This window comes from Patiria miniata, unplaced genomic scaffold (assembly GCF_015706575.1).
Source record: "Patiria miniata isolate m_02_andy unplaced genomic scaffold, ASM1570657v1 HiC_scaffold_12, whole genome shotgun sequence".
Lineage (NCBI taxonomy): Eukaryota > Metazoa > Echinodermata > Asteroidea > Valvatida > Asterinidae > Patiria > Patiria miniata.
The window spans coordinates 4,471,311-4,496,191 of record NW_024037050.1 but is presented as its reverse complement, the minus strand read 5'-3'; the positions used below and the strand labels follow the sequence as shown (position 1 = coordinate 4,496,191).

Sequence of the window (24,881 nt, the reverse complement as noted above, 5' to 3'; positions counted from 1 at the left end):
AAAAAAGATGGCTGCGCCCTTGTGCTAGCTCTTGTGGAAAAAGCTCTGCACAAAATGCACGAATACAGCGTTAGCAGCCAAGCAAGCTTGAGTTAATACTGGTAGGCCTACCCACACGCAGGTCAAAATATGGATACAGAGGATTTCGACTGGGAATTTGAACACCCGGTGAGTTTTGAACCAACACTTAAATCCAATCGATGAATTTCCATGAACGCAGCAATACGGCAGCATGGGCAGTCAACCGTCTGGTTCCCTGACATGCCTGAGCAACTACTACAAGTACTAGTACTAGTACTACTAGTATTCAACATGAGAATCTTTGGCTGTTGGGGCCAGACTATGAACCGAATGGTTCTCGGCCCTTTTCTCCTAAAAAATCTCACAATAAAACTGACAATGTCATGACTATTGACTGATTACAAAAATAAAAATGAAAGCAACTTAGGCCTTAATAAAAAGAACGATTTCATTAACTGATTAAAAGCATTTAATTAAAAGTAAAGAAAACTTGGCTATTAAATTAAATAAAAATAGAACAATAAAACTGCTGCAAACTGCTTTTTGACTGGATTGCGTGAAATTTATAAAAATAAAAAAATTTTTTTTTAGTCTCCTGATGATGACTAGAGCAGGCTAGTCGAAATGTTGAGACCAAAGACAAGTTTTTTTTTAGAACTAAGCAGGACTGTTCTTATCAGAACTAAACATCCACTGAGTGACACTAGTTATTACCACATGGATTTTACAGCAAACCAAAATTATACTGAAAAAAAATTAAGGTGGCCTGATGTATCGATCTTAACAAGATCTTCTTCAGACGCCAAATTAACATTTTTCAAAAAATTATTATCAGATTGACTCTTTGCCCACATCATTTGATGGACAGGAGGTGGATCCTGACGAAGATGAGGAACAGGAGGAGGTTGCCGATCCTTACAAGGATGATGAGAGCAAAGATGATGAGGCCATACAGAGGGAATGCCTCAAAGCATTCGCCAGCATTGATTACATCATGGAGTCTGGTGTCTTCAAGGATCTTAAGAGGTAGGCCAAGAAGGTCTGAGTAGCGGTGATGGTCCTGCATCACTGCTCGCCCCATAAGTCTGGCTCAAATTCAGACTGATGAATTTAGAGCGACACACCAGTGAAAGCAACATGTGTGGAAAAGTTGTTTTGAGCAAATCAAAACCGGGACTGTTTTTTTACTTAATACTCACTACGGAAGATTAACTTAATAAACCAGGGAAAGTCAACAGGTCAAAGATACATGACCCATGACCTTGGGAAAAATACTGCGTTAATTTTTGGACAAACTCTTTGCAAATTTGGCCTGAAAATTGCAGGACAATTAGACATCTACGGGATCAAAATTCAATTTGTCCCTGTTATTAACTAGTTTTAGCATCTTCCATAGTGAATATCAAGTGAGAAAACAACATTTCAATTTCCTCAAAACATTTTTCCACATATGTTGCTATCATCGGCGTGCAAGTATTTGAGCCACATTTATGTGGCTACAACACTGTCAGATAACAAGAGACTATTTTGTTGTTACTAATATGATTTTTTTTTCCATTCTTAGACAATAGACAAGTACATGTCATGGACATCTTCATTGACCCCTTGCACACAGCACAGCACCCTCACGAAGGACAGACTTTGTTATTTAAATTCAATGTCAACGGAAGTGCAAAGTGTGCTCTCATGTGTGTAGTAGAAGGACAAAGACCAGGGCCCAATTTTACGGCGCTGGTAAGCACACGATTTTATGCTAACAGAGCCTCCGTCTATTTCATGGAGACCGTAAGCATAAGCACAGCAAAAGGCACGCTTACTTCAGAGGAACAAAATTTGCTTAACGTAGTGACGTAACAATAGAAATCTCCAAGCGCGCGCGACCGTTAACACGTCCACGCCGTGAAATAGTGCTTAAGGTTAGCATATTTTTCTGCTATGCTAAACACAACTTTTCTGCTAACTGTTAAGCAGCGCCGTGAAATTGGGCCCTGCCCTCAGTGAGGGCGCTCTATCTTTGCAGGGGGTCTATTCTACAGGTTTACAAAATACAAATATTTAGCATTTCACATATGCACCTGTTCATCCAGACTGGGTCTTCAAGTGCAGAAAAGCATGGCAAAACAACATCTTGCCAACTTTAATCATTCTTCAGCCAACACAATTCTCTTATGTTCATAAAGCAAATATAAGATCCTCAGTGTTTGACCAGCAAGGTTAGAGATCTCTGTTCCGGAGGTTTTCTTTTTCCCGACAAAGTGAAGCCAGGGGACTTGTCACAGTGCTTGAACACATTTTCAATCTGACTGTTTATGACTCGTTTTCAGACATTAGGAGAGTTTGATATTGCGTTTGTTTGTTGTGTAAATCGAGGAAACATGTGCAACGTCATCGATGAATTGAGGACGGGAACCAAATTGAGGACTCCTCGGTTAGAAAACGTGTACAAAACCAATGAGAGTTGTTGCAAAAAGAACAAAGCGAAAGGGAAGAGGAACAATAGAAAATCCTTGATTTACCCCATAAACAAATGTGCTAGAGTATGTAAACACCAGCAATTGTGGACCTAGGACAAAAGGGTTAGGGCACAAAAAATACGTCCACGATTGACCGATAGAACACGACTGAAAATCGTATACAAAACCAATGAGCACTGCTGCTAAAAAGACAGAGTACAAACAAAGGAATAAGGATTAGCGACAATAGGGGTCCACGATTGCTGGTGTTTACAAAGATGGTTGTGTGTACGTGTGGATGTACATGTATACCTATCTGACAAATTTGTTTGTGGGTTCATTACCTCAGGTACTTTCAGGCCGGGGGCACACCAGAACAAGTCGTCCTACTGCTGTCAGAAAACTACACAGCTGTTGCACAGACTGTCAATCTGTTCGCAGAGTGGCTCATCTTCACAGGTAAATAAATAAGTCTGGACACTAGACGGGCAGAGCTAGACAAAAACAATCATTATTCTTTCATAGTAGTCATCACTTTTTCTAAAGATGAGTGTCAAAACCTAATGGACATGTTTAGATAATCCGTCACGAGGTAGCTGCTTTGTTTCTCCATTGAAGAGGGCCTTGTGAGTTTACAGTGATCATGTACTCTGTTTCGTCTATAGGATTTAATGTTTCCAAGAAAAATAGACCTACAGTCGCTCAGAGTCATGGGGCTAAACTAGGCTCCCAAAGCTGAAGCCCAATTGGAAAGCCCAATATTGGACCATAATATGAATTTTTGTTCAACAGCTTAATAGGTTTTGTGTCGCCTAAACAAAATTTTGGGAGACACTTACAAGTCCTAAATTCTGTAATTTTTTTATGTAACTTGGAACAACCATGCTATGACTGTATGTGATTGATAAACCTACCAGTGGCCTGCTTTTGTCTGTTGACTGAATTTGACTAGTAACAGTACTTGCTGTAAATATGATCTGTCTGTTGGTGACTAGCCTGTGTAAAAGGCATGGCAAGGGAAGAGGGTTGATTTTTTGACTGTCTGTGACTGTTCTGATAAGCAGGAGGGTTATGTTCATTTGTTCTTTATTCATTATCCACTCATTCTTATTTCCAGGTGTAAATCCCACTGAGGTGCAGCAGATGGTGGAGGACCATCTCAAGGCTCTCATCATCAAGCACTTTGACCCCAAGAAGGCTGACTCCATCTTCAGTGAAGAAGGAGGGGTAAGAATCACAAGTTCTGACTGATCTATTTGAAAAGTCTGTCCAGAAAAGACCCCTTCTTTGTTAGTTAAAAGTGGGGCTTACAATTTTAAATAAATCCTGCTTGACCACAGTAATAGTTGCTCAAGTCAAATCACAAGATTGCCAGTGTGGTTGGTAATGCAAACCAGTAGACAAGCATTTTGACCACTAGACTTGATTTTGGTGGGTATCTGGAGAAGTGAAATTTTTCTGATTACATTGTTACCTGACTTTCTCCACATCAATATACTCAGTAAAAGTTATAAAAAAAAGAGTAAAGGTGGACAAACCTATGTTCACAGGAACAGAGTGTCCATCTCTCTTTCAAAGCGATTGGGCCAGACTCATATGCTGCTGTGGGGGGATCGCCACACCTCCTCCACAGCGAGTCTGTTACCTTCCCAGCATTGAATAATGCTGGTACCCATTTAACACCTTGGTTGAGAGGAGTAATTGAGGTAAAGCGCCTTGCTCAAGGGCACAACATGCATGGCCACGGCGGGACTCAAACCCACAATCCCACGATCGTGAGGCCTGTGCTCTACACGTGCGGATATTCTCAACTAAGTTCATAGAAAACTGGGCAGGACAAAAAGGAATGTCCGCAATTTGTATGCATAACACGTATTTCGGATAAAAATACTCTGTCAATTCATATTTTTGGAAACAATTAATTTTTTCCCCCACAGACCCCAGCTTGGCTTGAGATTATGATCCAGCATCGGACGTGGCGGTCTCTCTTCTACAAACTAGCAGAGGCACACCCAGATTGCCTCATGCTGAACTTCACTATCAAGGTGGGTTTGCATGGAGTTTTTATGAACCATCGTGGAAAATCATCCATTGTCTTCCACTGTGCAGGAAACCAATGGCAGTTTTTTTTCAGGGGACTTCAAGCCCCATGTAAACAGTAACTCGGCACTACCTTCCTCGGTCCTCTTGAGGGATTTTGACTGAATTTGACGGATTTTGATGGATTGGAGTGTTGGGTTATACTTGGCTGTGGGTCCCAATCCACATTCATGATGTTCTACGTATACAGGGTGGTGCAAAAAGAAGTAAACCCACTTTTGACGGCTATTTTCATCTACTTGTTTAGCATATTTCAGAAATTCAATATAATGGTATTAAAATGTTGATCTTTAAACATAAGTGACGAAAAACTTATTGCAAATGCATAGTTTGTCTCTGAGATATGGTAGTTTAAAAATTTCATGTGCCAAACCTGTTTATCCTCGGACGGCTTTATTCCATCTGCTTGACTGAGCTCCGGAGCTTGATTTGAAGACAAAAACACTACACTAGACTTACACATGGACAACAGTGATTTTGGTGACTTGTATTCAAATTAGCATAATAAATACACTATACTTGCAATTCTATAAAAGATTTTTTTCACCACATATGGTAAAGAGCTATACTTCACTACATTGTAAAAAAAACCTGTTCAAATACGTTAAGTAAGTAGGTAACAATTCCTGTCAAAAGTGGGTTTCCTTCTTTTTGCACCACCCTATCGAGGAAGAACTACATCTAGCCCTCATACTCATGGGCGTCGCCAGACCAATGTTTGCCACATTCCAGTCCGCCTACAGACGGCGTTACAGTGTTGAAACAGCTCTGGTTCGAGTGTATAACGATCTCTTGCTAAGTCTTGATTCGAAAGACGAGGCAATTCTTGTACTCCTAGACCTTACGGCAGCCTTCGACACCGTGGATCACTCAATTCTGCTCACCCGTCTGAATCACAGATTTGGATTAGAAGGCTGCGTTCTGGATTGGGTGGCCTCGTATCTATCAGGAAGACAACAATCAGTGATCATTGGAGAGGAGCGCTCCGATCCTGTGAGCCTGAAATGGGGAGTACCACAGGGATCCGCACTCGGGCCCCTGTTATTTGTGTGTTACACAACCCCAATTCAAGACATCATCGAGTTGCACGGTCTCTCCCATGCAATGTATGCTGACGACACACAACTCTACATATCTGTAAAACCCTCAGACAGAAATCTTGCAACACAACAGATTGAGAAGTGCCTCTGCGACATCAGAGCATGGATGTCGACTAACTACCTAGTCTTAAATGATGGTAAAATGGAAGTCCTCCATCTGTCCTCATCTCATGCCAGAGGAAGCATAAAAATCCCCCATCTGACTGCTGGCGACTTCCAAGCTACACCCTCCGAATCAGTCCGCGATCTAGGTGTTATTTTCGACTGCCACCTTACTATGCGTCCACAGGTCAACGCTGTATGTCGAAGGGCATCCTTTGCTTTGAAGCGAATTGGCAAAATTCGCAGATCTCTCGATAAACGCTCCACCGAAATCCTGGTCCACGCCTTAGTTACATCTCTCCTGGACAACTGCAACTGCCTACTTACTGGCCTCCCAGACAAAGAAATTGACAAACTCCAACGCATCCAAAACTCAGCTGCCCGTCTGGTATCCCTTTCCAAGAAATGCAACCACATCACTCCAACCCTCAAATCCCTCCACTGGCTGCCCATCCGGCAGCGCATTCGCTACAAAACCCTTCTGCTTACTTTCAAGGCCCTAAACGGAACTGCTCCAAGCTACATTACTGAGCTGCTACAACCACACCATCCTCCCAGATCTCTCCGTTCATCTTCCCAGGGATTCCTCACAACAACTATACCAAGGACCAAATCATACGGCTCAAAGGCATTCTCACACGTCTCTCCCAAGTTGTGGAATGCCCTTCCATCCCCACTTCGAACAGCTCCAACCATAGACAACTTCAAATCTAACCTCAAATCCCATCTGTTTCAATTGGCCTACTCTCATTCACTGTAATTTTTGCTTACCTATGTTTGCTTTGTTAAGCGCATTGAGATTTCCCTCGGTTATGTTTTGCGCTATATAAGACTGTCTTATTATTATTATTATTATTATTAATTGGAGGGTGTGAAAACGCATCTGCCAACAGACCATTCCGTGCAGGAAGTTAGTCAGGAATATTTTTCTGGTCATTTGTCTGACTCGAGTCCCATTTCCCATGACTCGGACTCGGACTCAAGTCACGATGACAAATGACTCGGACTCGGACTCGACCCTGCATGCGGACCCGGACTTGGACTCAGACTCGACCTGCGTGACTCGGGACCTGACCAAAATTACTACTCAACACTTAATTTTTTCAACAATATTTTGATAAGACAATCTACTTCAATGGCTTATCCCATGGTTTGTTTTTTCGAAGTGTTATACATGTATTTCCAGTTCATTAAATTGTTGAAAATTGTATATAAAAAAAATTTAAAAATTGAAAAATTTACACTGCGAGGTTTATGTAGTACTTAATAGTGACTTGGACTCGGACTTGGACTTGACCTTTGTGACTCGGACTCTTGCTGTATGACTTAGACTCAGACTTGAGATAGGTGACTTGGACTCGACCTTTGTGACTCGGACTCTTGCTGCATGACTCAGACTCAGACTCGAGATAGGTGACTTGGACTCGAACTATATGTTTGGTGACTCGAATATAAGTCTGGATTTTACTGACAAAAACGAATAATGGAGGATGTCACATGCCCCCCCCCCCCCGCCTTTAGATGATAAAATACCACCCATTTGTCAACCAGTTTTACTATTTCCACCATGACGTACAATTCACAGTTGATCTCGGATGCCGGGTACCAGGGAGAGATCGGTAATGTGTCCACAGCTTGCCATGAGATTGAAGTCTTCACCAAAGTGCTTCAAACCACAATCAATAAATTACTGGAAGGCGGTGAAGATGCAGTCATCAAACATCTGCCGGAGTTTAGTGTGAGTCACTGACAGTCAGACACCGTTCTGTAGTTCTCGGAAAACAACTTGTCTTGTTTTAATCCAGTCTGTCTAGTTTTAATCTAGGTTTAATTTTTGTATTGATGCTTTAAGTTTGTGCACACTGCAGAATTCGCAATAAAAATGGTAATATATGCGAGGCATGCTGGCAAAATGAGTCAGAAACAGTGACAATTTACAGGTAAACAGATTATTGAATGCCAAAGCTTGTACACATCCAGAATAAAAGTATTTGTGTGTACTTTACACCATACACATGTGAACCTGTGCACACATACAGTTTGTTGCGCTCACTTTGGTCACAAAACAGAAATTGAATCACCTCTGCCTGCCTCTTTTTAAACGGTTTTGACCGACTTGCTATAGATCATGTCGCAACTCTAAAAACTCATTCTCAAGTAAAATAACAATACAAAAACAAAGCTGTGAGTTTCTGGCATCTACATTAATATTGAGCAATGATCACGAGTAGTCAGTAAAAGGATCAAAATAAGTCAGTAAAGTAGTCCGTTTTTAGTTGCTACGCCATAACCTACGCCACCAAAAATGATTGACTCAAGTTATAATTTGTTGCATAAGTTACTGACTTGATCACTTTAACACTTTCGTGAAATGTGTCATAATTGAAATGTTGCACAACTTACGCAATAAAATGCGGCGCAAGTGGAGTTATGCCATTACGTAAAGTTCCCTGAAATTGGCTGCTGGTCAAAAAGTGCAATCTCCTTAAAGACGATTAGACATAAAGAATTGTTCTTATACCAGATAAGATCAGTAACGAGTAGCGCATTATCCCCTGCTTGTCTCTCTACAGAAGATGGTGTGCCACGGTGAGCATACTTACCTGTATGCCCAGATGCTGATGCATCTCCTAGCCAAGGATAAAGACGGAGGATCTATCATCCGAAGATTGTACCAGGAGGTACAGAATGCTGGCAAGAACAAGTAAGTCACAGGTCCTATGCACAGGGCTAAAGGTCCTCCAGTAACGGCAGGGTTTCAGGCTTTTTACCTTACTTATTAGGGGCCGTTCACAATTATCAACATTTTCACAAGTGTACAAAGAGTACACTTTTTCAAGACCCCCCCCCCCCTAAAAGTGTACGAAAAACATGTTGTTTTTTTTTTCACACAAGTCTATATATAGACACTTGCAAGGGTTTTTGTAACTTTTGTAGATCAAGTTTTTGGCCATGACATGTGACACCGGCCGTTAAAAACACGCAGTGGATACGGACTATACATGTACATACGGTACATTTTCATGTACGTGTGTAGGACAATGCCGCGCATGCTGTACACAATACGTTCATGGGATGCAATGCGGAGCCTGGCGCGGGGCGCGACCGGCTCGGCAAGTGCTCGATCGGCATCGGTTGCGGCTGTCGGCTGTGGCGACGGGCGAGAAAACATATCGACATTTAAAAAAAAAAAAAAGCGTACGGCGGCCATTAACCCCCTCCCCCCCAGCGTACGGTTTGTACGCTCGTGAAAATGTTGATAATTGTGAACGGCCCCTTACTTGTGTTCATACTTTACTTGAATTACTAAAAAAAACTTGCAAAAATGGCAGAGCTCCCTTTTATTATGTCCTTGACTTAACTAGTTTTGATCTAAGATTGGAAATTGAATTTTATCCCCCTAAAGGCCGGTTCATACTTCATGTGAATATGATGCGAATTTGATGTAAATTTGACGTCACAAAGCATTCCCTGAAATGTGTTCAACTTTTGCGAGATCGCAGCGCAAAAACTTGCCCTGACGTCACAAATTTATGTTCGCGTTCGCTTTCGCCCTGAGTATGAATTGGCCGTAATGTAGCTTGTCCCTGAGAAGCGTGATGAAGCCACTGCAACATGAATCAAATCCAGTCTTGGGAATTTTGGCAGCGCTACCCAGGAAATTTCTAGCATACCTTGGCGTGCTGCATTCAAGCAGATGCTCATGTGTGAGGTATGCTTGTGTAGCGTTGCCAACTCCAAAGACTGGATTTGATTCATCTTGTTGATGGCGACCTCAACCTTCACAGCGGCTTGCTCATGCTTTTTAAGGGACCTAAAGGCATGCTGTTTCTAACTCTCTCTTTGTAACCGTTGAGGGGGTAGTTGTACACGGAGCCAATCTGGTTTGTTAGTGTGACGCCATCTCAACTTAACCATGCATACTTCACACGGTGTAGCTTAGCACATATGGAACCGCAAGTTCTCGCAACTTGAATGTTCAGCCAATTGGTGCTTGTAATCAGTGGTGCGTGCGCGTGTATGACAAAGTCACTAACGAACCGGATAGCTTCAGGAAGAGTCTCTGTTAAGTGTGGTGGCTTGTGTTTCTTATCTCCAGGGGTGAGGGAGTGACCCAGATAAGCCTTGCGTTGAGCAGTGCTGCTGCCTACCCCAAGGCCTGCCAAGCATTGCTGTCTATGATCTGTAGGGAAGCACTCAACACAGCCGACATAACTGTGGTAAGTCATGCTGCATATATGTACTACGTGTCAAACAAAAATGTCCTACTTTCGATCTTTAATAACTCTGTTGTTTAATGGAATTAACCCACAATTTTAGATCATGTAAGCAAGGCATGACAAATTTTATGGAGCGAGTTTTATCAGCTTTGTGCAAGACGGTGAGATTTAAACGGCATAGGAAAAAAATACTCACTTTCAGAATCTGCCACTGTTGACTTGGCATTCTGCAATGTCGATACAGCGCTGGAGATGATGGCAGAAGGTGCATGCTGCGTCCAAAAGCGTCTAAAGGAATGCAGGATCACCCCTGATGTCATTGCACACTTCCTCGATCCTTAGGCGCAACACACGATCAAGGAGGTGTGCAATGACATCAGGGGTGATCCTGCATTCCTTCAGAAGCTTTCGGCTGCAGCGCACGCCTTCCGCCACCGTCTCCAGCGCAGACGGAAGTCTTGACGGAGAGCTTGGGATGTAATGTGTTAAATTAGCTACAGAGGCATTTTTGCAACACTATGTTGGTCCCGTTCAGTGTGAAGCATTTACTTTTGTGTTTGTTGTGTGAGTGCGTGGTTACCCAATCATCCTGGCGACAGATATCCGGTTTTAAAATTACCTGTAAAAGACACCCCCAGTAGGGTCTGTGATTGCACTGGTCTAGAATGGTCACATATGAAGATTAAAGGGAATATACATCATTTGCTTTTACTGTAATTTTCAGAAATGGATGGAATTGGGGGGTTGGAAATATATAGCAAATATAGTTACACTGACTTTTTTGAGGTTTTGGGTTCGAAAATGCTATAAAAACCAAGAAAAACAATCATTTTCCTGTAGTCTGGTTCCCTGACTCCATATAAAGAAGAAACATAGCAGTTTACATACATTGGGGAATTGTAAGGTCAGGGAACCAGTCTAGCTGGCTCGTACCCGTTCATAGGTTTGTAATCGATTGCAAACAAGTGCGATGGTCAATTGGGGCCAGTATTTGAAAAAAAAGCCAATTTTTTCCAACGCTGATCGGCCGATCAGCGTTGGAAATTGATACAAAAATACCACTTTTCTTGAAAATGACAGTATACCAGGTGCCATGATTTTACAGGATGCTTTACACTGTCATTCACTAACAGTCCAGCAAGGTATTTCAAAATGATTTGGTAGTTTTATTTTTTGATGTTTGCAAATGTTGTATTTTCCCTTTAATAAGAATGTGATATCATTTTGCTGGTCAAGTACCAACTTACACATCATTAGCATCACACATGGTAAAGTGCTTGGTGTAAAAGAGTGTCAGAAGTGTGGAGTGCATTCTATGAGTCTGTGAGAGAGCAAACTCGGTGAATCGTCTGTGCTAGCCAGCAGGAGGTCATGGATTTGAGTCCTACCTGATTGAAGTTTTTCTCACAATCGCTCAGGTATTTTACGTCAGTGAAGGGCAAAACCCAATATTGAATTTACACCACCCCGACCCAAATTCTATCTTAAGAATAGTTTCATTGCAGTACCCTCTGCTATATCAGATTCGAATCAGCCGTCCAGGCAAGCTCGGTGGTCGAGTTAAAGACGTCTGCGCTAGTAAGGAGGAGGTCATTGGATCGAGTCCTACCAGAGTGATTTTTTTTCTCACAATCACTTGGGGTAACACTGAGTATACAGCGCTTACAAAATATGTCGGTGAAGGGCAAAACCCAACATTGCAACTCTGTTGACAGCTGTAATGTTAGACACCTTTTTTTCCACCCTTTAGGAATCATGGCACTATCCATTTTACCTTCGAGTGATGTGCAACCCTCGGCTTAACAAAGATCATGTCCCACATCACAGCAGTCAAATATTGTTAAATAATTGATGTTTTTTGCCACGTAGCTGTTCAAGCTGTACATGGGCCCTGACCCACCGCCGGTTGAACTGATCCGAATCCCTCAGCTCATGGAGCTCTTCAAGCAGACGTTGTTCAAACCGGGAGCCAACGTCAATCCTGAACACAGAAACAAGTACACCTATCTACTGGCCTATGCAGCTAGTGTGCACGAGACGTTCAAAAAGGTAAATACAAAACGGCGGGGTTGTTGAATCAAGTCTCTGCATTTATAGTTTTGCAAATACACTCAGGTTACCATTTCATTGAGCTGGTAAGCAAAAGAAATTGATGAGGACAGAAAAGTAATTGCATTGCAACTAGGGAACAGTGTGAGGGCCCAGTCTTCACTGCGTGATAATGACCGGCTTTCAGCTCGGTCCATTAACAGCGGCCATCTTCCAACCTGCAGGGGCCCAATGTCATAGAGCTGCTTAAGCCAAAAATTTGCTTAAGCACGAAAAAATATTGCTTAGTAAAATTAGGTTACCGGCCAAAACTCCATGTGATGTACATTGCTTGTGACTGGTATTTAGCTGTTGTTTACTTAGCATAACAATCGCATGCAGTTTTGGCCAGTAACCTGATTTTATTGTGCTTAAGCAGCTTTATGAAATTGGCCCCAGCTGGTCATTATCATCGATCGAAGACTGGCTCGTCACACTGTTATTCCATTAATAAATACCTTTTTAATGAAATAAACAGTTAAAATGCTTTAATTTGGTGACCTATCTTTCGGCAACATTTCCAGACTTTTCGTGTTCATGTTCAGTGGCCTTATTTCAGCTTATGCGTGGTACCCTGTCTCTTAAATACGCGTTGTTATATACCACCCTAGCGGGCCCAGGATGCGCTGGACGACGTCTTCATTGCATTGTGACTGACATCCAGGGTATGAACTTCTGCTGCCGCAGCGAAACAAATTACAAAAATTTGTTTTTCTCATATTTTTACCCGATGGAGGAAGCTGAAATTTCGTGTACATATTCCTTGTGTCCAAATTGCAAAGATGCTTGGTTTAGAAAAGTTAATATGTTCGTGGGTGACGTGTTTACAGAAAATAAATCGCAGATCGATCCACGCTTTCGTCGTAAACATCCTCAGCACTGCAGGATCGCCTCTTGCAGGATCTCTTGTCTTCTTTAACATTTACATTGTTTTGCAAATGTTGCTTTTAAATCATTTAAGATTTCAGAAGGAAGAAATTGTTTCATTGATTGTGTACCAGATTTCTCTTGATTTGTTTTTGTCAGGACAAACGAATTACGTTGAACAAGGATGAACTGAAGCCTACGTGCCAAGCCATAGATAAGGTGTACAACATCTGCAGCTGTGATCAGAAAGTGGGCTCCGAGCTGACCGCTGAACTGACTGCCTTCTATCAGTGTATAAGGTACAACAGGCTCTCGGCCACTGGGCTGTTCTCAAACTTTGATGACTGAAATGTTTACTTAGGTTAGGCTCACATTATGGACTAAGTGCTAAAATAACACATGGCACTGTGTGGGCATCTTACGAGAGCGAGTAGGGAACATCATGCTGCGTGCACACATGTAAATATGGTGCAGATTTTTCACAAATAATTTTTGTTTGAATGTGCGTAAACTCCTAGCGTCTCTGGGCAGAGTGGTAGAGTCTGTCATGTCTCTCGCCCTCTGTCATCGTTTGGGGGTACTTGTGCACAGGTCCATGGGGACCTTAAAGGGAATATACAACATTTGCAAACATCGAAAAATAAAACTACCAAGTTTTTAAGAAATACCTTACTAGGATGTTGGTAAATGACAGTCTAAAGCATCCTCTAAAATTATGGCACCTGGTGTGAAGTCATTTTCAAGAAAATGGTATTTTTGTATACATTTCCAACGGTGGTCGGTTCCAACTATATTTCAACTACTGCTCCAAATTTACCCTTTTCTCAGTCCAAATTTTGTTTGGTATTGGTTACATGTTCATGAACGGATGCAGGCCAGCTAGACTGGTTCCCTTACCTTACAATTTTCTGGCAACTATAAATTGATCCATTTCATCTTTAGTGGAGTCAGGGAACCAGACTACTTAAACAATTTTGTTTTTCTTGGTTTTTCCAGCATTTTCGAACACAAAACTTCAAACATGTTAGTGTAACAATATTTGATATATAATACTTAACCCCTCAAATACTCCATTTCTGAAAATTACAGCAAAAGCCAATGATGCACATTCCCTTTAAAATTAATCTAAAAAACAAAACATATTTTATCTGTGACTGTATCTGTGATCTGTAACTGCATGAAAAAAATGTTGTTTTAAAAGTGCATTAGTTGGCACTGTTTAAATTGCCAATACTTTTTCCAGGCACTTGAGGGTGCTGTTGCACTGATATCACTTATAGCATCCACTTCAACAATTTCATGTAAAACTTAAAAAATGTAAAAAAAACCAAAAACTGCTGGGTGAGATTAGTCAGGATTTTTTGTCAGGATTTTTCCAAATTTGAGGAATTTTAAAGATTACTTTTGAATTCTGGAAATGCTGAGGTTTTACTGTGAAGGTGTTTTACCTTTAAAGGTATATAGAACAAAAGAAAATGGTATTTTAGGGGTGCCCTTTGGCAAATTTATACAAATATTTACCATGGACCCCACGATGTTCTGGGACCCTCGGCAATCCTCAAACCCTCTGCTGATTATTCCTTGGATTTTTCATTTATTCACAATCTCAGCCCTGAAACTGTGTACAAAAAAAAGTCAGTTGGAATACTTAACTGGCTTATTAAAGCCTAGTTTCCATATCAAGGTTATAAACGCAGAGAGCAATGAAAAAAAGTAGCGCAGGTACATGGAAACATTTCATCCGCAAATGTTACTGACAACTCAGTTGTAGAACACCATGGTCAATTGGTTACGATGTTTGCTCATGTACGAAGGTGCGTGGGTTTGAACTGTTCCAGTGACATGGTGCTTGTGTTCTTGGGCAAGACACTTAACTACAACTGCCTCTCTCCACCCAGGAGTATAAATGGGTACCCGTGAGGGTCGACGACCGATTGAGCGCTGATATCGACTGCCGCATGGTCCCATGGCCTTATGAGCGGGGTAATAATTGTAAAGCGCTTTGAGATGATACGATGGAAAGCGCTATATAAGCACACTTGTTATTTATTATCCCAGACAGACGAAAACTATCTCACAGACGATCGGCAAAGTTGAACCTGGTTCCGCGCTCTGTTGGTGCAGTTTGCCTAAGCTCAACGTTGGCATGGAATCTATGCTTAAGATGACTAAGAATGAAAGTGACCACATATGATCCTTGCTAATTGTTCAGTAGGAGCCTCAATTTTAGGCCTGTGTATAACGCTTGGGTGTCTGGATTTCCTCTCCTGTCTTTCCACTAGGTACCCTGTTGTAGCCCTGGGTGTGCTGTACTGGGTCGACAAAACGGTTCTAGACCCCGCCTACTTTCAGCGGATCACTGACCACACCCCTCTGCATCTCATTGTACTGGATGAGGTAGGACCCTAGTGATCCAGTCAGAAAAGTTTCTTTATTAATCGAAAATCTCTCATACGTGTACACAAAAGTAAATAATCTTCTTTCATATTTGAATGGCGGTCCAAAGAGTTTATTAACCCTTAGAATCCCAATCCAGTTAAACGTGAGTCGAACACTGAAACCGTTGGACCCAAGCACTCCACAATGAAGATCAAAAAAATATGAAGAATAAAATCATGATGAAAAATAACATTAGCATCATGATGAAAAATAAGCCCTGTAGGCACTAATCTCACCTTGTGACCTTTGACCTTGTCTGGCACACTGATGTTCATTCAAGATCATATACAAACTGTGTGCTTGGAAATAACATTCAAATTTAACAGGAAAGAGTGGAAACAGGAATAATATCAAATTAAGATGGTGACAAATATGGAAATTCCTTTGACTCTTGTGCAGAGCCTACGACTCTCATGAGGGCCTCTGCAACCAACATTTCCTTTAAAATGTTTGTACTTTGGATTACCATTAACCACCGGTACCCAAAGCAAGGTAATCTTGTGATCCTTAAAGTTGCTGTCCCCATCGTCTCCAACAAATTTAACTTATTTTCCATGTAAACTTACATGTAAACCACAAAAGGAAACTGACTAGGTGCATTATTCTTATTTTTAAAGTTGAACAAAGTAATTGACTGGAGTGAGGATTGAACCTTTTTCTGTTGGGTTACATTTGCATCGCTTCACGCACACAAAAAATCTGCCTGAATTCATTGTTGGGGCAATTATACCATATTGAAGTAATTATACCATATTTGAAGCAGGGTAGATTTTTTTTGGTTCAGTTTTTCATTCATTTCAAAAGAAAGACAGCAGTTTTAAAATTTGAATCAAATGATTTTATGCGACTGTTAAAAAAATAACACTTGTTCCTTGCAGGATAAATAAGTGGCACTATGTGGCCTTCTCATGAGTGCCCAAGTGTGCAGGACACACTGTTCAAGTGTCTTTCAAATTTCACTCTTTGTCACCATTGGGAGGGTACTTACTCGGACCGTTCACCCAATTCAGGCGAATATTTTTGGTAGTTCCATACCAACAACCCTCCAATGGTCCTTGGGCCTTGGCATCAAGACACTCGCTCAGAATGTCCTTTGTTTTCTGTCTCCCCAAGGTTGTTAACTGCCACCCACTTATTCACGGCAAAGTCCTGGAACTTCTTATCAGATTATTTGAAGATCCGTACCCACAACTGGACGTCCTTGTGCAGGTGAGTGGTCTCATGTTTGGAAAACTTAGGCAATTCCAAAGGTGAGGAAAGTTGGTATTTGTCACTATCTCATAGTCACTTTGAATTGTAACACTCAAAAACCTTTTTTTTGGCTGATTTTTTTTTTTATGATTGTTTTACAAAAAAAGTGAGGTTCCCTATGGCAAAGGCAGGCTGAATCTGGAAACAGTAACATGGCATTCAATTTATGCGAAAACGTCTAAAGAACACAGACTCAATGTCAAGATGTAAGATTTTGCTGCATTAGCCTTCTGTATAATGATTGCTCTTGTCATATAATACACAAAGGGAAATTGAATAGGTGCATTTTTTTGTCGAACGTATTTCATAATTTCTTATTATGAGTGAAAAAAAGCTTAAGATTTATTTATGAAGCAGTGACGTGCTTGGGTTCAGCATGATGTTCCAATATTTAGTGGGAGGAGTAGATTCTAGTGCAACTGAATACCGTTAAGCAGTGTCTACAAGTAGTTTCCCCCATAAAGGTGAAAAGCAGGTTTTGTGCCCCTCCCCCCTCTCCCCGGACAGCTTCTCTGTTTTGTGCATCACTTGAATTAAACATTTGCCAGTCACGATGGATCAGGTTTTTCTGCGTTCTTGGGCTGTAGGCTGCAGTTTTAGTCAATGTGATTTGCCTTGAAATTTTTGAACATTTAAAACTTTGCAAGAACTGTGGCAGTATTGAAAGAAACTTACATTACAAAAAACTTTAAAACAAATTTGTCAACTTTCAAACGTTGTTCACCCCAAAAGAGATTTGGGTTGAGAACATTGTCAGGACAAAGCTTCTTAAAAGCAGTTGAAAAAAAAAAGCAGAATAACAATTGATGATTTCAATTTTTAGAAGGGTTCTTACTTCTAACTACTAACTTGCTCATTCATGTCATCATGATGCAGATGGAACTGAAGAAGACCATTTTAGATCGCATGGTGCACCTTCTCAGCAAAGGCTTTGTTGTGCTTGTTGTGCAGTACATCGCTAAGTGTGTAGACGATTCAGACACAGACATGTCTCTCATCCGACATTTTGTGACAGAGGTGAGAAAGCCTAGTGAAACTCCCCCCTCTCCCCCAAGTCACTTATTGGCTATTTCAAGTTAGTCTCTTGTCAAACAAAGTAACCATTTATAGTTGGCTTTTTTTTTTACATCCGATGCAGAAACAATTGTTTGCCTTGTCTATACGTATTTCTAACGGTGAATGAAGCCAAATTGTCAATTTAAGTCTGTCACCGCAAAAAAATGCACAAGTGACATATTACTGTGAGATGTCAGGTCCCATGCTATATTTTAATTTCAGAATTATGAACATGTTAGTCCCAGTGCAAACAAGTTTGTTTACATTTTGAAAAGAAACAAGTGACGTGGATGACGACTAGCATTCTGAATGCTCGATTTTCGAAGAGCAACATTTCATAACCTTGAAATTCTTTTACACTCTTTGTACCTCTTAATTCAATTCAATTCAATTCATTAGACCTGAGACATAATGACTTCTTGCTTTGTTTACATGTGCGCTTTCTTATGAGAGCATGGCGCTCTTGTCCCTATGTGGCTCCCATGGGAAAGCGCACACGTACAAAGTGTGAACGACATTATGTCTCAATGTTTAATATTGAAACCAATTTTATTCTCCACCATGGAGAACTCTAGTAGCCATGTACATACACACACTCTACATGTTCTGACATACACTAAATCAATTGTCTGCACTCTGACCTTTGACCCAGGTGCTGGACATGATTGCCCCGCCCTACACCTCTGAGTTTGTCCAGCTCTTCCTGCCGATCATTGAGAACCAGGACATCACGGGGACATTACGTAATGAGGACGGCAAAGATCCAGTCTCCAATTTCATTGGTAAGAATGTGAGAGTCAGTGATGTCGTCAAGACCTCGTATTTTCAATTAATTATGCAAATTTCAGATACGAAATGAATTAAAGGGAAAATACAACATTTGCAAACATCAAAAAATAAAACTACCAAATCATTTTGAAATACCTTGCTGGACTGTTAGTGAATGACAGTGTAAAGCATCCTGTAAAATCATGGCACCTGGTATACTGTCATTTTCAAGAAAAGTGGTATTTTTGTATCAATTTCCAACGCTGGTCGGCCGACCAGCGTTGGAAAAAAACTGTTTTTTTTTTCAAATATTGGCCCCAATTGACCATCGCACTTGTTTGCAATCGATTACACACCTATGAACGGGTACAAGCCAGCTATACTGGTTCCATGACCTTACAATTCCCCAATGTATGTAAACTGCTCTGTTTCTTCTGATATGAAGTCAGGGAACCAGACTACAGGAAAATGATTGTTTTTCTTGGTTTTTATAGCATTTTCGAACCCAAAACCTCAAAAAAGTCAGTGTAACTATATTTGCTATATATTTCCAACCCCCAATTCCATCCATTTCTGAAAATTACAGCAAAAGCAAATGATGTATATTCCCTTTAAGTAAGTATTCTGTAGACCAATCCATGCAAAAACATTGTGTTAGCTATTGTCCAGATAATCCGTCACGTGGTAGTTGCTCTGTACAATAGTGTGGACAATGGTTTCACCATTGAAGGGGGCCGCATGGGTGTAAATAGCCTTGGTCAAGACGTTTGTCCATAGTGTCCTTGATGATCATTGACTTGCCACTAACATGAACACTAGCCATGCGCTATGCACTGTACGAAGTGTGAACATTGACCTCAAGAGGGTAGACTACAATATGCAAATCAATTGGTGCCGACCGAACGCCTTGGAACAACGGTCGCATTGGCTTATTTTTGTCTCTATTTTGTCGCTGGATTTATATCCTGTTAAATTTGGCCTGCGACTCCAAACTTGTTGAAGAATGTAGCCACATGATCCAGCTCTCTATCCATGTAAAAATATGAACGTTAATGACCAAATACTGAATTAATCTCATCTGTATTCACATGCGAGGTCATTGCTGGAAATCCAGTGACAAATTACAGAAAAACATAAGCCAATGCCAACCGTTGGTCCAAGGCGTTGGGGTGGCACCAACTGATTTGCATATTTAGCCTAGCCGCGTGAGGTCGCTGTTCGTGCTTCATAGAATGCATAGCATGCGGCTTGTGTTCATGTTAGTGGTCGGTCATCGATCATCCAGGACACTATTGATGAATGCCTTGACCAGGGCCAGAGTGGTCAGTGATCAGGTGCCCCGATTTTTCAATAACTTCATAATCACATGAAAGAATACTGATATTTTGGTCAACTTTTTGTCGGGTAAAAGCTTGTTTTTTTAGAGCTGAAATCTCAATGAGACCTCAAGACCTTTCGAGTCCTTTTTAGGGATCCATTGCCCCAATTCGGGCATTTCACAATGCAGTGCGCCACCAAGAGTTTGCCACGGAGAGTTCATTTCTCCCAGTGCATTGTGTGAGATGGTCAACAAATTCACAGCGCGGGCTATTTGAAATTGTTAGTTTGTGCAGTCAGTAGTTTCATAAGCGTATGATTCGAGTATCTGTTTGCCCTTTTCTTTTCTTTTTATCAATATGGGTTTTTGGTAAGGCGGCAGAACGCTATGCCCCAATCCTTAACAAATTAGCTTAAGTTGTCTACTGATACTCGTTCCAATTGGCCGTAAACTTGAAAAATGGACTCTCCACGGCAAACCCTTGGTGGCGCACTGCATTGTGAAACGCCTGAATTTAATGATAATTTTAAATCCGGCATCATCATTAGAACAACACAGTTGATTTGTGTGTTGAAAGTCTTTGCAGACAGTTTGATGTAAATCAAATCTTATTTTTTATTTATACAAAAGCATTTGTGTGAGGTCTCAGAATTGACCTGGACTACATCACTCATGAGAGTGTTCTGTCAGATTTGTTAAATCCCTATGTTCGGTGGAAATTAAGTTTTTCAAGTCACTTTGATTGCAGTAATACTTTCTGGTTCATTGTTTTTCCCGCAGTTCACTGCAAGACCAATTTCATAATGATGACCTGAAGTCGCCACTAGAGGGCAGCAGACCTGTGAGATAGACGAGAGACACTGGGCCACATTGAACAGAACCTTCTACAGAAGAGCAACCAAATCTGCTTGACAAGGCAGCCAACACAAACTTGGTTCGCCTTGAAAAAACGTTTCGCTATCTTCAGAAGGCTTTTTCGCTTGGCACAAAATGACAATAGTGATTCTGCCCATTGCATAATGGGGCAGATTCTGTGCACATTGTGCTCAAATAATGACTGAAAATAATGTTGAATGGCCTAATATATGTACTACAGCGTTCAAGTGGTGCAGAGAATACCATAGACTTGTTGACCCAACTCATCTCTTTCCAATTTGAGATCCGTTGTGGTTTAAACACATCTGATGTCAGGAGAATTACCAACAACAGTTAGTGCATGGCTGCTTCTTTGAAAGCGGCATCTACAAGAGTGACATACTGAAAATTCATGGTTTTTCATTCAAACTCCTGGACATTTTCTCCTAGCCTTGTCTAACGTACATGATACTGATGGCAGGTTACAATTTTAGGTGATCCTCTTGTATCTCTATGCCAGTTCTGACATGAAGTTTTTTTTCTGACATGAACAGTTTTTTTAACAAAGGCTACAGAACAAATGTTTCAGTGATCAAAGTAATACGCCATTTGAATCATTTAAACAAGAAGTGGTCTCACAAAACCACCATAATATGATACAAATTATAAAGTTGAACAAAGAATTTAAAATAACTGGAGTAGGATTTGAACTGGAATGGTCTCCGTGCATAAGTACCCCCTCAACGGTAAAAGTAAGAGAGTTGGGGGAGACCACTGGCAGGGACAGACATTCAAACGCATTGCCAATGACACCTGATGCAAATGTGAAGACGCTATATGGCATTGTGCACATTCGGAATGAAATTAGTTGGGCCTATTTCACGCTATTTGCGTGCAAACCAGTATGCTGTGTCCCGCCAACTTGGCTCTCAAAAAGCGCCTTCTCTTGTTTGCGCAAGGAGCCCGTACTGTATCGGTGCTCTACCAACCAAGCTATCCAGCCCTATGTTGGTGGTGTCCCAAAATGCTGTACTGTCAGAAATGTTCTACATGTGAGAATGCATCAGATGAGGAGATGAAATCCTGAAATAAATTGGGCACTGTTACCAACCCCCCACCCCCTATTTGTTCCCTGGTCAACACCCTCTCTCTTACCCACTTGTTTTGTTTTTCTCAAGGCCTATACCTTTATTCCCTCCCTTTGTGTTAACTGATAACCAGCGAGTACACAGTAGCAGTTAAATCAACTCCATTTCAGAGACGACAACAGTTCCCTTCTGTTGCACTAACCCATCAAAGAAACTGATCACTTAACACTACGGGACCTTCGATCTTCAGAAGTCAGTGACACTTCTGTGAATTCAGGTTGTCGCGGGTCAATTGAGGTCGTGGGTTTTTTCCAGCTGGAGGCTTTGGATAGATCAGCTTAATTGACGGGGAATCTGGGCCACGGGCCAAAACCAAGCCAGTGTAGTTGACTTTTGTTTCCTCAGAACCAGGAAAATGTGTTCCATAAAGCCCAGTTCATATATTGCCAGATATCTTTCTCATGATATACTCTGACTGTATGTCAAATGCCATGCTTGTATCATCAAAGGCACAATCCCATCACCTCTCTGCCGTACTGTAGCGTTAGGTTTGGAAACAAGCCACCTAAAAATTGGTGTTGCTAATATCACAGCAGGAAAGTGGTCACTGGTCACCTCTTATATGTAAATTGTCAGTACTTTTCCTCTATATCATGTAGCTCTATTCCTATTTATAGTGCTCATCAATTGCCTTCATCAGAAAGTTACTTTGTGAAATTGATTGGATTGTAAATAAAAGGCTTGTAAATAAACAAATTTCAGCATCGGCTTTTTGAGGTTCTTTATTTTTTGAAGTACTTGTTTTAATCTTCCTAAAGCTTCTAAACCGCACCGCGTGTATGTCAACAACCAAGCCGCAAGTGCCGGCATGTCGGTAGGCCTGCCCGCTGAAACCACAGCGTTTCCGCGGTCACGGACAACAATTACAGTGTCACAACAGTGTCACTAATGGGGACCGTATATCAATCTTCAACTCGGTGCATGTTTATTTGTAGAAGTTTTTGAGACGGCGCTATTTCACCCGAATCGGTAGTGTGTGGTACTGAAATGTGTTTTACTCGGGTGCGTTGTATTAAACAGAGGAGGGAAGCCATATGACATTAGGGTGCATATTTATGTTCCCCAATACCAAAGTCGAGTTCCCAATACCTATGTTCCCCAACCCTAACCCACAAAACCTAACCCTACCCCTAAGGGTTCCGGTGTATATAAGCATTGGGGAACATATACGTATTGGGCCGGGGATCATCGGCTTGACCCCGCCACATTAAAGGAACATAATCATTTGCTCTTAGTGCAATTTGTTCATTTGGAAGGAACATTGCTCAAAATCTTGAGTAGGGTGCGTAAAAACTAATCCGTTGGAGTTAACCATCAGTGGCTACTTTACATTTTGAGAAAAAGAGACTTCATATGCGCAATTGTTGGTGTCGTAACTTGATTCAGTCGCTAACGGCGCACGTACCGAGTTGAAACAACTTTCACATGAATAATTTTTTTCGATCGGATCCATTTCTGGCTGAATAATTTCACAGAGTACACTACTTGGGTTCATGCAGCCCTAAGGCTTCACTTTAAGCAATTTTATTTTCTCATTACATCTACATCAATAGGTACTTAATTAATTTACGAGTACTAAAATGTTTCTATCTGCCTTTGAAAATCAACCAAGGCTTTGATTCGTTCCCGGCCCCCTTTCAACAAAAGAGAACGAAACTGAAGCAAAGATTTATATTGATGAAAAGGTCACAGATGTCAGAACTTTTAAGTCAATTGTATATTGTGGATGCGCACTGCAGATTTCAAGGATTTCCAAAGGAACATCATCAGAAACTGTTAATTGCACAGATAGTTTTCCCTCTCTACAAAATTGTCGCACCCAAAACAAATTCTTTTCAATCTGAAGGATCTTTTAAGTTGTTTAACTTGAAGCAGTGCAGATGGTATAAACCCGTTCAAAATTTAGTGGACACGTCAGATTGTCAGAAATGACAGTATACGTTTCTGGAACTCTTCGATCTTACTAAAAAAAAAAGGGTCAACTGTAAGAATAACATCTGCAGATTGGATCTGGAACGTGGATCATAGAATCGTGTTTCTGGTGTACCAAAATATACGCTTATGACCATGAACCGGGTATCGTGTGTAGGCCTTGACCTCCCTTGTAGAATTTTAGATGTGAGCTGTAGACCTACAACAGTAAGTTCTTGTTCTCCGAAACCACGCCATGGAGCAATTTCCTTTCCGTGCTGAAAGCCGCACATTCCGATACAGCATCCAGCATGAAGCGAGACGGCACTACACAGGCATGCTGGGCTGGCAAGTGTAAGCATGGAAGGAAAAGTGAATGGATTAGCAGCTTATCAACCTAGTTTATAGTCTTTGTTTTTCAAGGGCAGCCTCGGTTTTTGTGCATGTGCCAATAATGGTGATTCCGAATCCGTGCAAAATTCATTACTGGGTATGTGCTGCGAGTTGCACCGTAGAACCAAATCGAGGCTAAACTTCAAAACTGAGACTCGCATAATTGCGAAAATACTGTAACCTATTACAAGAATCCTTTTGCTTCCATTTCAGCCTCGTCTCTTTGAAAATCTGCTGGGCTTGGGCTAGGGACGAACATTTCCCACACATCCGGAACTCCCAAATTCCTTGTACCTGGAATAAATTTATTTCCCTCATGATCATGACGCATGTAATTTCGTAGAATCTGTGCCTTATCCGGCCGCGCCGGCAGGCAGGTATTAAGTGTTGGGGGCCGGGTAAGGGGTCAGAATGGTCCAAGGTCGTATTCGGAAATTTCTAACCATCTGTTGAACCACGAAAAACCATGGAGCTATAAATCCTTGCCCAACACGGAGACACGCGGGCCTGCCTGTGCCGAGTATACATGTAGATTGTTCGGCACTGGTGGTTTGAAATCCAGGTATACAGCGTGTCCCAAAAAAAATGTCCCTCTCATAGACAACAGAATAATTACTAAAATCAAGTTTTATACTCAAATAAGTTTACATATTTAGAAAGCCCACTTAATTTTGTAGTTCCTGTGAAAATTTCAAAGGTCTCGCTTCATTGGTTTTGAATACACAGGCTTTTATGTAACAGCAGTGCATTCTGGCCCATTCCAAGTTTGACAAATAGAAATGCACACTACA

At 41.2% G+C, this 24,881-nt stretch overlaps 1 protein-coding gene across 2 annotated transcripts; it reads left to right on the top strand.

The window, feature by feature from the left end:
• The first annotated feature begins 30 nt into the window (after positions 1–30).
• Positions 31–21,171, top strand: LOC119745931 (negative elongation factor D-like). 2 transcript variants are annotated; one of them, XM_038222627.1, is made up of 15 exons: positions 31–168; positions 890–1,047; positions 2,824–2,933; positions 3,592–3,701; positions 4,412–4,519; positions 7,362–7,514; positions 8,350–8,480; positions 9,876–9,996; positions 11,866–12,045; positions 13,111–13,250; positions 15,234–15,348; positions 16,504–16,599; positions 17,518–17,658; positions 18,350–18,479; positions 20,564–21,171. In XM_038222627.1, the coding sequence occupies exons 1-15, from the start codon at positions 130–132 to the stop codon at positions 20,596–20,598; spliced, it is 1,767 nt and encodes a 588-aa protein (XP_038078555.1). In that variant the 5' UTR covers positions 31–129; the 3' UTR covers positions 20,599–21,171. The 2 variants fall into 2 exon arrangements, with proteins under 2 accessions (XP_038078555.1, XP_038078544.1); XM_038222616.1 differs by having other exon boundaries at positions 95–168; positions 857–1,047.
• The last annotated feature ends 3,710 nt before the right edge of the window (positions 21,172–24,881 follow it).